This window comes from Notamacropus eugenii, chromosome 6 (genome assembly GCF_028372415.1).
Source record: "Notamacropus eugenii isolate mMacEug1 chromosome 6, mMacEug1.pri_v2, whole genome shotgun sequence".
Lineage (NCBI taxonomy): Eukaryota > Metazoa > Chordata > Mammalia > Diprotodontia > Macropodidae > Notamacropus > Notamacropus eugenii.
Window position 1 is genome coordinate 24,909,203 of NC_092877.1, and position 13,767 is coordinate 24,922,969.

Genomic DNA, 13,767 nt, shown 5'->3' on the forward strand with positions numbered 1-13,767 from the left:
CAGACTCTCCCAGGGTCACATAGGTCTTATGTAGCAGAGGTGGGAGTCAAATGCAAAATTTCTTGATTCTACATGCAGTATGTTTCATTACCTCTTTTAAAAAATATCATTAATTTATTTCTTATCAGTTTTCTATAATTACTTCCATAAGTCTTAAATTTTCTACCCCACCCTTCATAAGACTGCATGCAATCCTATATGGGTTCTCCACATGCATTCTTATTAAACACATTTTCCCATTAGTCATGTTGCACAGAAGAATTAAAACAAATGGGGGAAACCATGAGAAAAACCCAAACAAACAAAACATAACACAAGAGAAAACATTCTGCTTCATTTTGTATTCCAATTCCATAGTTCTTTCTCTGGATGTGGATGGCATTTTGCATCATGAGTCCCGTGGAAATGTTTTAGGTCCCTCTACTGCTGTGAAGGGTTCCATTGTCTCCTAACCAAGTCAGTAGTTGTTTGGGGGAAAAAGGATAGGGAGTGAATGAAGATAGGGATGATATGCCATGAATTATGATGAGTTACTTACAAAATACTATGTCATTTTATCTTCATAACAACCTTACAGTAATCCTTACACCAAAAGTTCCCTTTTCAGCTTCCTTTTATGGGTTGTCTTCTCTTTGAAATTATACATTCCTTGAAGGCAGGGATTGTCTCTTTTTCACTTGTATTTATATTTTGAGGTATCCCACTGCATCTGGGACCATCTCCAGTCATCCTGATTTATATCTGGCCATTGGACCCAGATGACTCAGAAGGAGAAAGCGAGGCTGATGACTTTGCATACAAGCCATGGCAACACCTTCCTTGACATCATGATCCCCTTCAAGAAGAAAGGACGATCAACAAGATAATGGGAATACACTTTGGGAACTATGCTTACTACTTTATTTCTGGGAAGATCTGAGATTTCTGAAGAAAGATTGTAGAGCTCCAGGTCACCAGAAGACTGCAGGACTTGTCTGGAAACGTAACCTTGTCTTAAGAGATCATTGCAGGAAGTTTCTGTGATGTGATCTGGTCTCATGACCTGTGAGCTAGCATATTTCTGAAGTCTTCTTTCCAAGGCATTCTCCTACCTTATAAGCATTAAGGACTGTCAGAGAAGTGACAGAATCCTTTCAAGACAAGATAACAGTTTTGCAATTAAAAAAATGGAGGGAGGCAGAGCCAAGATGTCTGAGCAGAAGCATATATCTGCTCAAGTTCTCCCCTCAAAGGCCTTAAAATACTTCTAAAAATGACTCTAAACAAATTATAGAGCAGTAGAAGTCACAAAATGACAGAGTGAAACAGATTTCTAGCCCAAGACAACCTGGAAGCCTGACAGGAAGGATCTATCACACTAGGTTTGGAGTGAAGCGTAGCCCAAAGTGGGTTGACTTGCACAGACATGACTGTAGCAAGCTTCAGGGCACAGAATCATAGGCAGCTGCTGTAGTTTCCAGATTTCTCAACCCACAAATGCCAAACACAGCTTCAAAAGTCAGTGAGAAAACTCTCTCATCTGCGTGAGAGGGAACTGCTGTCTGCCCCAGACCCAGAGGGGTTGTAGTCACTGGTGCAGCAGTAACCACTGCTGGAGCTCTCAGACTACAGAACCTGGGGAAATTGAACAGCTGATCTGGGTCTCATCCCTGAGTGGAAGTCCTGGGGTTAGCAAGAAGGCTGGTGTGTCAGGGCTGGCGGTGGCTGAGGAGAGAGAACCCTATTCACAGTTTCAGGGCAGAAAGTGTGCTTTGGATTGCTCATAGACCAGAGCACAGGCCAGGACAGGAATAATCTCTTCTCCCTTGACTATGCCACTTTGGAGGAACTGAAAACTTTAAAGTTCCTAGAAATATCTCAGAGAACAGCTGCACAAACCTCCGAAGCCTAGGGTAGTATACCCTCCACTTGACAAAGGACTCAAAAGTCAAGTTAATTGGCTGGGAAAATATCTAGAAAGGGGAAAAATGGGATTATAGAAGGTTACATTCTTAGGGAAAAGGTAATTTCTTCCATTCTTTCAGATGAGGAAGAGCAAAGCATACTATTTGAGGAAGACAGCAAGGTCAAGGCTCCTACATCTAAAACCTCAAAAAAATATGCAAATGTCTAAGACCATGGAAGAACTCAAGAAGGATTTTGAAAATCAAGTAAGATGGGTAGAGGAAAAATTGGGAAGAGAAGTGAGTGATGCAAGAAAATCATAAAAAATGAGTCAACAGCTTGATTTAAAAGACCCCCCCCCCAAATGCTGAAGAAAATAACATCTTTAAAAGTACACTAACCCAAATGGCAAAAGAGGTACAAAAAGCCAACAAGAAGAATGCCTCAAAAAGCAGAACTGGTCAAATGGAAAAGGAGGTCCAAAAGCTCACTGAAGAAAATAGTTCTTTAAAAATTAGAATTTAGCAGATGGAAGCTAATGACTTTCTAAGAAATCAATAAATTATAAAACAAAACTAAAAGAATTAAAAAAATAGAACACAAGGTAAAATATCTCATTGGAAAAACAACTGACCTGGAAAATAGATCCAGGAGAGACAATTCAAAAATTAGGGGGCTACCTGAAAACCATGATCAGTAAAATATCCTAGACATCATGTTCCAAGAAATTATCAAGGAAAATTGCCAACATATTCTAGAACCAGAGGGTAAGATAGAAATGGATGACCTTCTGAAAGAGACCCCAAAAGAAAAACTAGGAATATTGTAGCAAATTCCAGAGTTCCCAGGTCAAGGAGAAAATACTGCAAGCAGCTACAAAGAAACAATTCGAGTACTGTGGAAATACAATCAGGATAACACAAGATCTAGCAGCTTCTACATTAAGGGACCAAAGGGCTTGGAATAGGATATTCCAGAAGTCAAAGGAACTAGGATTTAAATCAAGAATCACCTACCCAGCAAAACTGACTATAATAACTGAGGGGAAAAATGGTCATTCAATGAAACAGAAGACTTTTCAAGCATTCTTGATGAAAAGACTAGAGCTGAAAAGAAAATTTGACTTTCAAACACAAGAATCAAGAGAAACATGAAAAGGTAAATAGGAAAGAGAAATCGTGAGGGACTTGCTAAAGTTGAACTCTTTATATTCCTACATGGAAAGATGATATTTGTAACTCTTAAAACTTTTCTCAGTATTTGGGTAGTTGGAGGGATTTTATCTATCTATCTATCTATCTATCTGTCTGTCTGTCTGTCTGTCTGTCTGTCTGTCTGTCTATCTATCTATCTATCTATCTATCTATCTATCTATCTATCTGTCTGTCTGTCTGTCTGTCTGTCTGTCTGTCTGTCTATCTATCTATCTATCTATCTATCTATCTATCTATCTATCTAGAGAGAAAGCACAGGGTGAGTTGAATAGGAAGGGATGATGTCTAAAAAAATAAAATTATGGGATGAGAGAGGACTATATTGGGAGGAGAAGGAAGAAATGGAATGGGGCATATTGTCTCCCATAAAAGGGGCAAGAAAAAGCTTTTTCAATGGAGGGGACAAGGGGGGAGGTGAGAGGGAAAAATTGAAGCTTACTCTCATCACATTTGACTTAAGGAGAGAATAACATGCACACACAATTTGGTATGAAAATCTATCTTACACTATAGGAAAGTAGGAGAGAAGAGGATAAGTGGAGTGTGGGGATGATAGAAGGGAGGGCAAATGGGAGGAGGGAGCAATGAGAAGTAAACACTTTTGGGGAGGGACAAGGTCAAAAGAGAGAACAGAATAAATTGGGGGCAGGATAGGATGGAGGGAAATATAGCTAGTCTTATACAACATGAGTATTATGGCAGTCGTTTGCAAAACTATACATATTTAGCCTATATTGAGTTACTTGCCCCTTCAGTGGGGATGGGTGGGGAGGAAGGAAGGGCGAGAAGTTGGAACTCTAAGTTTTAGTAACAAATGTTGAGAATTATTTTTGCATACAACTGGGAAATAAGATACAGGTAATGGAGTATAGAAACTTATTTTGCTCTACAGGACAAAAGAGAGGATGGAGATAAAGGAAGGGAGGGGTATGATTGAAGGGAGGGCAGATTGGGGGGAGGGGTAATCAGAATGCATGCCATTTTGGGGTGCGGGAGGGAAGAGATGGGGAGAAAATTTGGAGCTCAAAATTTTGTGGAAATGAATGTTGCAAACTAAAAATAAATAAATAAACATTTAAAAAGTTTTGCAAATCCTTGTAGTATGCTGAATAAAAGGGTTTTAGGAGAGGAGAAGCAGAAAGGCAAGTAAAAGAACCTAGTCTTTCTGCTCCTGGTCCAGTTCTTACTGTATGCTAAGCCATAACTGATTCTTCAGTGGTTTCCTGTTAAGATGGAGGCAGGAGAGAGTTCATCAGCAAAGATGTTCAGGAAAAAGGCTCAGTGGCAGAAACTCTCCCATTTTCCAGGAAACAGTGTTCATGGCACCCCTGCTACACTTTAAGGCTAACATGTTCTTATAAATGTGCTTCTGAACAGAATCTCTGCATGACAGAACAGCATTTCTGCCATCAGCTACTGAAATGTCAAGCCAAGTGCAAACCGAGTTAGAAGGTTTCTCCTTTTGTACTTTCCCCCCTGGGATGTAAGATGTGTCTCCTTCTGTGCCTCCTCCACTTAATCTCCCTTTTCTTATTTTTCCTCTTTTAGAGAGGAATAATTGTGCTTGTAGCAGCAGGAAAACTGAGTACCTTTGCTTCAGAAAAGAAAGCTTGGCATCTGGCACTCCTCGATTTGGTGGAGGCATGCTTTCAACATGAACAGGACGCCCACTGCCTTCACCCTTCACATCTTGATTAAATTATTCCACCCAACATTCCCAAGAGGTAGAGGCTTTATGTTTCACAGATGCTAAGCCAGAAGCCCCTAAAAGCTTGGCGACTCACACTGATCACACTGTAAGCCTAGAGTTACTGCTCTAAAGGTGAGAGATAGTGACAAAAATCTTGCTCTGGAAAGATGGCAGGACTCTAATCCTGGATATTCACTAAGGAGCTATTCACTAAGTGAGGCTGGGAAAATCACTCTAGGACTCAGTTTATTCACCTACAGATGAGGGGACCAGGTTAGATGCTTGCTTCAAAGTCCCTTCTTGCTTTAAAATTCTGTAAGATTATTCTATGTCTTGGCCAACCTGATGAATTATCAAGTGTTTGGGTACTAGTTGGCATAGGTTCAATTTAATTTAAGCAGGAAAAAAATAACAGCCATTAGGGTCCAACTATGAGCAAGGCACAAAGGCAGAATTGGGAGATATGAAGACAAAGGAGGGAGAGGGAGGTTGACATAAGCCATGTAAATAATAAGTACATATGGTGTATCAACCAAATAATATTTAACAATTGAGAGAGAGAGAGAGAGAGAGAGAGAGAAAGAGAGAGAGAGAGAGAGAGAGAGAGAGGAGAGAGAGAGAGAGAGAGAGAGAGAGAGAGAGAGAGAGAGAGAGAGAGAGAGAGAGAGAGAGAGAGAGAGAGAGAGAGAGAGAGAGAGAGAGAGAGAGAGAGACTAGAAAATATAGAAAGGTGATGGATTGTTGTGTGTAACAAAGAGCTAGCAAATACCCCTAGTTCAAAACATGGCACATAACAAGTGCTTCATACGTGCTCTCAGTTGAATTGAATGTTTGAGCATCTTTTCTTTTCAGATCGACTGCAGTCTTCTTGAGCTCAGGAGCACAGGGATGAGAAGAGATTAATTATTGAATGAATGCTAACTGATTCATCATCAATAAAACATGTGTGCAGATTGTGAGGAATAATTACAGCTGTTAAAATAGTGGAAGGCATACCAAATTCCACTTGCCCTATGACTATTGCCAAGTCCCTCCTTCACCTCGCTGATGTTTGCCAGCTCTGAATTTCAATGGTATACCACTAGAGAATAATTCTATTATTTAAATACACACACACATACACTATATATATATATACACACATATATATATATACAGATATATAATAGCATATACTGCTAGTATACTATGCTAGTATACATAGCATATGTATACTAGTGCTACATTTATACACATGCACACACATACACACACACACATACACACTGCATACCAGCACAGTATACAGAATATATATTATATATAGTACATATATACACGTACCCATATATAAAAGTACATATCCTACGTATACTCTGCTGGTATACATATTATATGATACATACATATTTACATATATATATCCATCCATCTACCATCTATGTATCTCCTAGTATAGAGAAGGGGCAGCTGGGTGGTTCAGTGGACAGGCCTAGAGTCAGGAACACTCATCTTCTTGAGTTCAGATTTGTACTTAGACATTTACTAGCTGGATGACCCTAGGTGTCACTTAACTCTGTTTGCCTCAGTTTCCTCATCTGTAAAATGAGCTGGAAAAGGAAATGGCAAACCACTTCTAAACAGTCAGACACAACTGAAATCAATGAACCACAACAAAGTAGAGAACACTTCTAGGTGAGGAAAGTCCTTCTACTAATACAAGTCAACACTTTCTCTGCAATGCATGCTTTTAGTTGCCTACAGCTTATGGGAGACTGTCTAGCTCATTGTTAAACAGTGAGCATGTGTCAGAGGTAGGATGAAGACTCAAGTCACCCTGACTTCAGGTTGACTCTTTCAACTATGCCATCTTTACAGGCAATATTACTACCAAAGGCCCAAATGTGAAGTCTAAATGTAATACTTCTCTATTCCAGATATCTGAATGCTTTCCCTAACTAGAGGACTAGGTAAATATGTGTTATCATTTTACAAAAACATCCTCAAGCTAACAGAAGCATTAAAGTTATCCAATTCTTTATGACCTTGGATCTGGAAATAGCCAAATAGACAGTGATTCATGTAACTTCTGCCTCCTCTTTGCACCAACCATCTCCCTTTCCTAAAACATTCTCCCTTCTTACCTCATTACCTTGAAAACCCTTTTTTTTTTTCTCAGAAGTCAAGTTTGACTTTCTTTGTTTTTGTTGTGCAGTCACTCAGTCATGTCTGATGACTCCATGGATCACAGCATGCCAGTCCCTTCTTCCTTCCACTATCTCTCAAAGTCGATCCAAGTTCATCTTTATTGTTTCCAAGACATCATCTACCCATCTCATTGTCTGCTGTCCCCTTTTCCTTTTCCTTCCAGTCTTTACCAACATCTGGGTCTTTTCCAATATGTTCCATTTTCTCAGTATTTGACCTTCCAGTGAATAGCCTGAATTAATTTCCCTAGGCACTGACTGATTTGATCTCTTTTCTGTCCAAGGGACTCTTCAGCACCACCATTCAAAAGTGCTGATTAGGGCTCTCAGCTTGACTATCTACCTGGAGCTTTTTCTGACCCATCAGTTGCTGGTACCTTCTCCAACTTAAATTTATCTTATATTTATTTTGCGTCTACTTCTTTATGACTTGTCCCCACTAAGAATAACTCCATCCCTTGTTTTCTCAATGAGGGTGGCTAGGGAGGGAGGAAGGGAGAGAATGTTGAACTCAAAGCTTTAAAAATGAATGTCAAAATTTGTTTTTGCATGCAGCTGGGAAACAAGATATACATGCAATAGGGTATGGAAATCTATCTTGTCCTACAGGAAAATAGAGGGGAGGAAGATGAGAGAAGGGGGGGTTTATAGAAGAGAGGGCAGATTGGGGGAAGGCATGGTTGGGGTGCATACTATCCTGGGGTGGGGAGAGGGGAGAGATGGGGAGAAAATTTGGAATTCAAAATCTTGTGGAAGTGAATGTTGAAAACTGAAAACAAATAAATTATATAATGGGAAGACTAACTCCATCTTGAGACCTAATTGCTAATTGGTAGTTAGGCGCCTAGATGGCATTTACATAATTTGAGGAACTCCCTTTCCAGTCTTCTCTTTTGGAATTAGGGTTCTTGTTCTCTTTCCAGTCTATTGCATATCCCTGCCAGCTGCTTTACTTCTACTTTTTGTTCCTAGTTCCCTGTTCCGTTTTGTCTTCCCCTCTTGGAATGTAAGATCCTTGAGAAGAGGGACTATCTTCTTTATTGTAATCCCAGGCCTTCACACAGTATGTAGCACATAAATAAGTGTTTAATAAGTGCTTGCTCCATTCGTTCATCTATTCATGTACCTATCTTGTTTTCCTTAATGAAACATAAATTCCATAGTGTCAGAGAGATTTTCATTTCTGTCTTTTTATTATGATACATAGTAATGCCTGGAACACAGTAAAGAGTTAATACATGCTTAGCAGATTAATTGACTACTATGCCATAAGAAATGATGAACATGAAGAGTTCAGAGAAGCAGGAAGATGCATATGAACTGATGCAGAGTTCAATAAGCAGTGTGTAGGAACAACATCCACAATGCCTCCAATAGTGTAAATGAAAAGAACGCTGAAAGGAGGTTGAACTCTTGAGTGAGGGAAAGAGGAACGCTTAGTTCAGAGAAAAGAAAATGAAATAAAACCCCCTCCTTTTGGCAGAGAGTTAGGGAACTTCTCTAGGCACATTGTTGCACATATTATCAGAAACAATCACAGTTATTGGTAATGTTGGTTGAGCTATTTTTCTTTCTTCTAAGGAAGGGATTAATTCCAGAAATAGAATCTAGAATCACAGAGATATAAAAACAGAAGTCATTGATAAGACTTCAAAAAAATCTCAATTATTAAAATAGTGTGCAAGAAGAATTTATTTATGAGTTGAGCATATTTCTTAGCATGCATGTTTTCACCAGGGAATGAATGCAGTCAAGATTCATACCTCTCTTTCTAGCATCAAGCCTTCTTCTCTGAGGTTCCTTTCAAATGTGCTCCTTTTCTCTACCTGAAGACTGGATTTTTTGTACACCAAGATGTAATCGATACGCTTTTTTCCATCTTTGAAAAAGAGACTCGATGTTGCTGCAACTTTCTTCTCCTTCTGCAAAGACAGGAACCCAAAAAGACAGGATAGTGACCAATATAGTTCAACATAAACATCCAAGCCACTCTTGAGGGGTTTCAGCTTTTTCTCTTTTGTCACAAGTCCTGATTGCCAAAGCTGTCTTCCAGTGACCAGATTCAAGATTCTTACTGAGCACAACTATCACATGAGGATACAGGTAGCTGATGGCTTTATAATCTTTTAAGAGTTATCTGGTACCTGACATAGATTATCTCATTTGATCATCACAATGATAATAGTACAGTGTTTTCTAAAGATTTACAATGTGTCAGGTTCACGTGTCACAATGATAATAGTACAGTGTTTTCTAAAGATTTACAATGTGTCAGGTTCATGTGCAATGTGAATAGAAATTTAAGAAATCAAGATGGCACTTTGAGAACCACTTATTTAGTAGGGAATGAGAAACTTTCTTCCTATGTACTGTGAAAAGGTATTAGTTTGTTTCCGAGTAAATTTTACTGAGTTAACAGTTAAATGATAAGTATTTATTAATCACTTGGTATGTGCGAAGCACTGTGACTCACATTGAGTATATAAGGATAAAAACAAAGCAGTCTCTGCCTTGAAGGAACCTATGTTCTATTATCCACCAGTTTGTTATTAGTTCTGGGTGTGCCTTATTTCTTAAATTCATTGTGAGATATATTAAAGGGGCTATATTTACTAGTCATATATCCTCTAAACTCTAGCACAATAATACATATTTATATAATAAATTATTCATATTACCAGGAAAATAGACTATTTTCCTATCTGTGGCTTGGGCTTAGAACAGTATCAGAGGGAATTAAGTGGTACAGTGGAACTGGAATCAAGAAGATCAGTTCAAATCTGGTCTCAGACATTTACCTGCTATATGACTTTGGGTAAGCCACTTAATGCCTGTTTGCCTCAGCTTCCTCAGCTGCAAAATAATGATAATAACAGCAGTGACTTCCCGGGGTGGTTGTGAGGATCCAAGGGGATAGTTTTTCTTCTATGTCCACCTTGAGAGGTTCTCATCCTGAGGTCTGCTGATGAATTTGTTTTTGTTTGTAAAGGGATAACTTTACATTGCATTACATTACCTTATTATGAACTGGACAACCAGTTCATAATAACTGGTTTCCTTTGTATTTCTCATATTTTGTCTCATTCATTTAAAAATATTGCTTAGAAAAGGCATCCTCAGACTTCATCAAACTGTTAAAGGACACCCATGACACAGAAATGATTAAAAATCCCTGAGTTAGAAGACACTTGAAAAGTTATCAATAGTGAGCACAGTGATAAATGGAATCACAGGGACCCTTGGACGACATCTACTCCACCTCCTTCAATTTCTAGATGAGGAAACAGTCTCAGGGTGCTTGAGTGATTTATCCAAGGACGCAAATGTAGTATCAGAATTAGAATTTAGGTTCTCTTGCCCCAAATCCAGAAGTGTTTTCTAAAACTTCAAGTGCCATATTTTATCATTACTCTTACTATTCCATGAAGATGTCCTATCTACCAATGCATGTGTATAATTTCATTTGCTCTCTCTTCCCAAATGTGCGAATATGCATATAAAGTAGGACCTTGGTTTATGAATTTAATTCATTCTGAGATTCTGTTCATCATGCAATTTGTTTGTATTGCAAAGTAAATTTTCCTATAGGAAATAATGTAAAATCAGATGATTGGTACCACATCCCCCAAAATATTCATAGAAAATAATTATTCATCATTTTAAGTAAGCTTTCTATCCCTAATTCACCTAAAATACAATAGCAATGATTAGTACACAATATAAACTGAAAATAAAATAATTTAACCTACACTTTACCTTTGAGAAGAGTCATGACTACCATAAGGGAGATGAGAAGGAGGAGGAGGAGGAAGAAGGGTTATTGCTTGGAAAGAGAATCTCCTTCTATGAGATTTCAGTGTCGGGATTGTTCTCTCTTATGCTACTTTCACTTACAGTAAGACTAACACTGTTGCAATTGCTTATTTTTTGCTTTTTTTAGAATCACTTTCATGTTTTGACTTACTGATTGTTTTCTTTTTTACGTTCACTTCTGACTAGGAATCTAATGACACTTGTTTTTGACATTTTTTTCAGAATGTCACAGAAATGTGACATTGCATTATTGTTAAAAAAATATTCATGGCTCTCATCACCACAGGCTTATTTGATGTTTTTCAACAAAATTTGGATATTCACATTGGAATTTTTGTTCATCATGCAAGATAAATTTTGCAAAAAATTTTTCCTCATCCAGTGAAGCATATGTAAACCAGGTTACTCATAAACTGAGGTTCTACTATACACACATTATCTATCTATCTATCTATCTATCTATCTATCTATCTATCTATCTATCTATCTATCTATCTATCTATCTATCTATCTATCTATCTATCTATCTATCTACCTGTCTGTCTGTCTGTCTGTCTGTCTGTCTGTCTGTCTTTCATTTGATTGTGACAACTTCCTGAAGTAGGTATTATTATCACTATTTATTTGTTATTGGGGGAAACTGAAGATGACAAAGGTCAAGTGATTTACCTAGCACTTTTGTAACCTTGGGTGACTACGAGGATGGTGGGGGTGCTTCATTAGGCCACCTAACACTCAGGGAAGAGTAAGAGTAAGAGAAAAACCATGCTGTCAAATAGCATGGGAAGGACAGGCAGGATGCAGGTGCTTGCAGAGTAAGAAGTCCTGTTTTTCAGTGTGGGCAGGTGGGACAGATAATACTTTAATGGCTCTTTCATGCCCCAGAATTGTTTTCTGTGGCTTCTCACAAGAGCTGTTAAGGCTAACGAAGGAATAAGGGAATTCCAGGTTTGCTCTCCATTGCACCATACTCTAAACAATGAGCTCAGTTCTGAGACATTTAGAATCTCAATCTAAATCCACTGAAGGCTTTGTGACATTTCAGACAAATAGGAAACACTTTCTTATAGCTTGTCATACATTGAAAATGGCTGTGGAGCAAAATCCAATTAATTAACAAGGACATAATTCATCAACCATTCAGAGGAGTGATTCTTCACCAAAGACGGGGATTCAGGATGTCCTCTAGAATTAGGCAAGATTCTGGCCTGTCACAAGCATTTTGTTCTTAAAAAAAATTAGTTCATTGGGAGGGGAAGATTTTTTCTCTTGTCTTAGAGATTTGACAGTAAGTGGCATATATATGATATATATGATGTAATAAAAGGATTCTATAAAATGGATTTGATATATAAATGAATATATGTTGATATATGATATATATGTATATATACATACACATATACATACATACACACATACATATATAAATATATGTTGCTGAATGGCTTGCTGAATAAAGGAAATAGAAAGAGGACTTAGACCTGTGATTTCATGAAAAAAAGAAGTCTCTGGTGTGGAAGAACCTCCTCCCAGTGCAGGTTAGCAACTGCTTTGCAATTTAGTGTTTTAAAGAATTGTCTAGATTACTGAAAGGCCAGGAGACTAACCCAGGGTCATACAGCCAGCGTGTATCAGAGCTAAGAGGTGTCCCCAGGTCTTCCTGGGCTCGCTATGCTATGCTGCACAACACTTGACATATGTATTGTTACTCAGTCTTTTTTCAATCATGTCTGACTCTTCATGATCCCGTTTGGGGTTTTCTTGGCAAATACTTAAATTCTCATTGACTGATTGATAGTTAAATCATTTCTGGTGAAGGAGATACAGAGACTGATATATCTACTTAAGTATGCTTTCCTTCATCATTGCCAGCTTTAAAATTAACATTCATACTTAAAATCACTTAGATCAAATGATTCAATCCTCACAATAACACTGTGAGGTAGCAAGAGGAAATTACCATCATCCTCAATTGGCACTTTGGATCATTGAGGCTCAGGTTAAACAGCTTGATCAGGGCCTTATTATTAGTGACTGAACTAAGAATTTGACCAACAAAGTGATGAGCTTGTAAATGATTAACTAACAACTCTATGAAAAGAACTATACACATTCAAGTTTAATCTGCAGTATTAATATGTTCTCCATCATTTTAACTATTGATAATTGACAAAACAATATATTAAGCCCTGAATGTTAGCATTTTCTGAATTCTGAAGTGTAAATTCTCACACTGAAAATGTAACAATCTAATATCATGAACTTAAGCAGTCTCTAGCAAACTGAACCACACTGTCCTCACTTGGAGTCAAAGACTCTTAGCAATATATCACACTTTTGTAGAACCCCTTTGGGGAGTGAGGTATAGTGGAAAGATCTGGACTCACAGTTAAAGAGTACCTGAGTTTTAACCCAAACCATGTCACTAATTCATGGAGTAACAGGCAAGGGACTTCCTCTGACTGGTTTTGAGCTTTCATATCTGTCCCGTGAGGACACAGGATGAGACAGTCTTTAATCAATCAACATCTATTAAGTATCTACTATGTGCCAGGCATTGTGCTAAGCAATAGGGATAGCAAAGAAGTAAAGTTGAAAAGAACGCTGAGCTTGGGGTCAGAGGACCCAAGTTCAAGTTCCTATCCTATCTCTTTGAAACCATGTCATCTTTGGCATGTCACTTAACATTTCTGGTCTCAGGTGCCTCATCTGTAAAATGGGTAGAGGGATGGTTGGACCAGATAACCTCTGAGGTCCTTTCCATTTTTTAGTCCTATATAACCATGAAATACCAAGCTATTGTACAAAGTTAGGAAATAGATCCATTTTTAAGTAACTTGTAAAAATATCTTCTACTTAATGTACTTTGTCAATGTCACATCATAAAGTGGAGGCCCCATCAAAGACTGCAACAGTCCAGATGCTACCAAATTTGAAAAAAATGCAAGTATGACTTGGTGAAAGACTTTATGTCAAT

At 38.1% G+C, this 13,767-nt stretch overlaps 1 protein-coding gene across 1 annotated transcript in view; it reads right to left on the reverse strand.

Annotated features, from left to right (window-relative positions):
• The window catches only part of ANO3 (anoctamin 3), a 229,858-nt gene that overhangs the window by 158,866 nt on the left and 57,225 nt on the right, over nt 1–13,767 (reverse strand). The window contains exon 4 of the mRNA XM_072619308.1: nt 8,738–8,896. Coding sequence (XP_072475409.1) covers nt 8,738–8,896 — 159 coding nt within the window. The remainder of the gene's footprint in view (nt 1–8,737; nt 8,897–13,767) is intronic.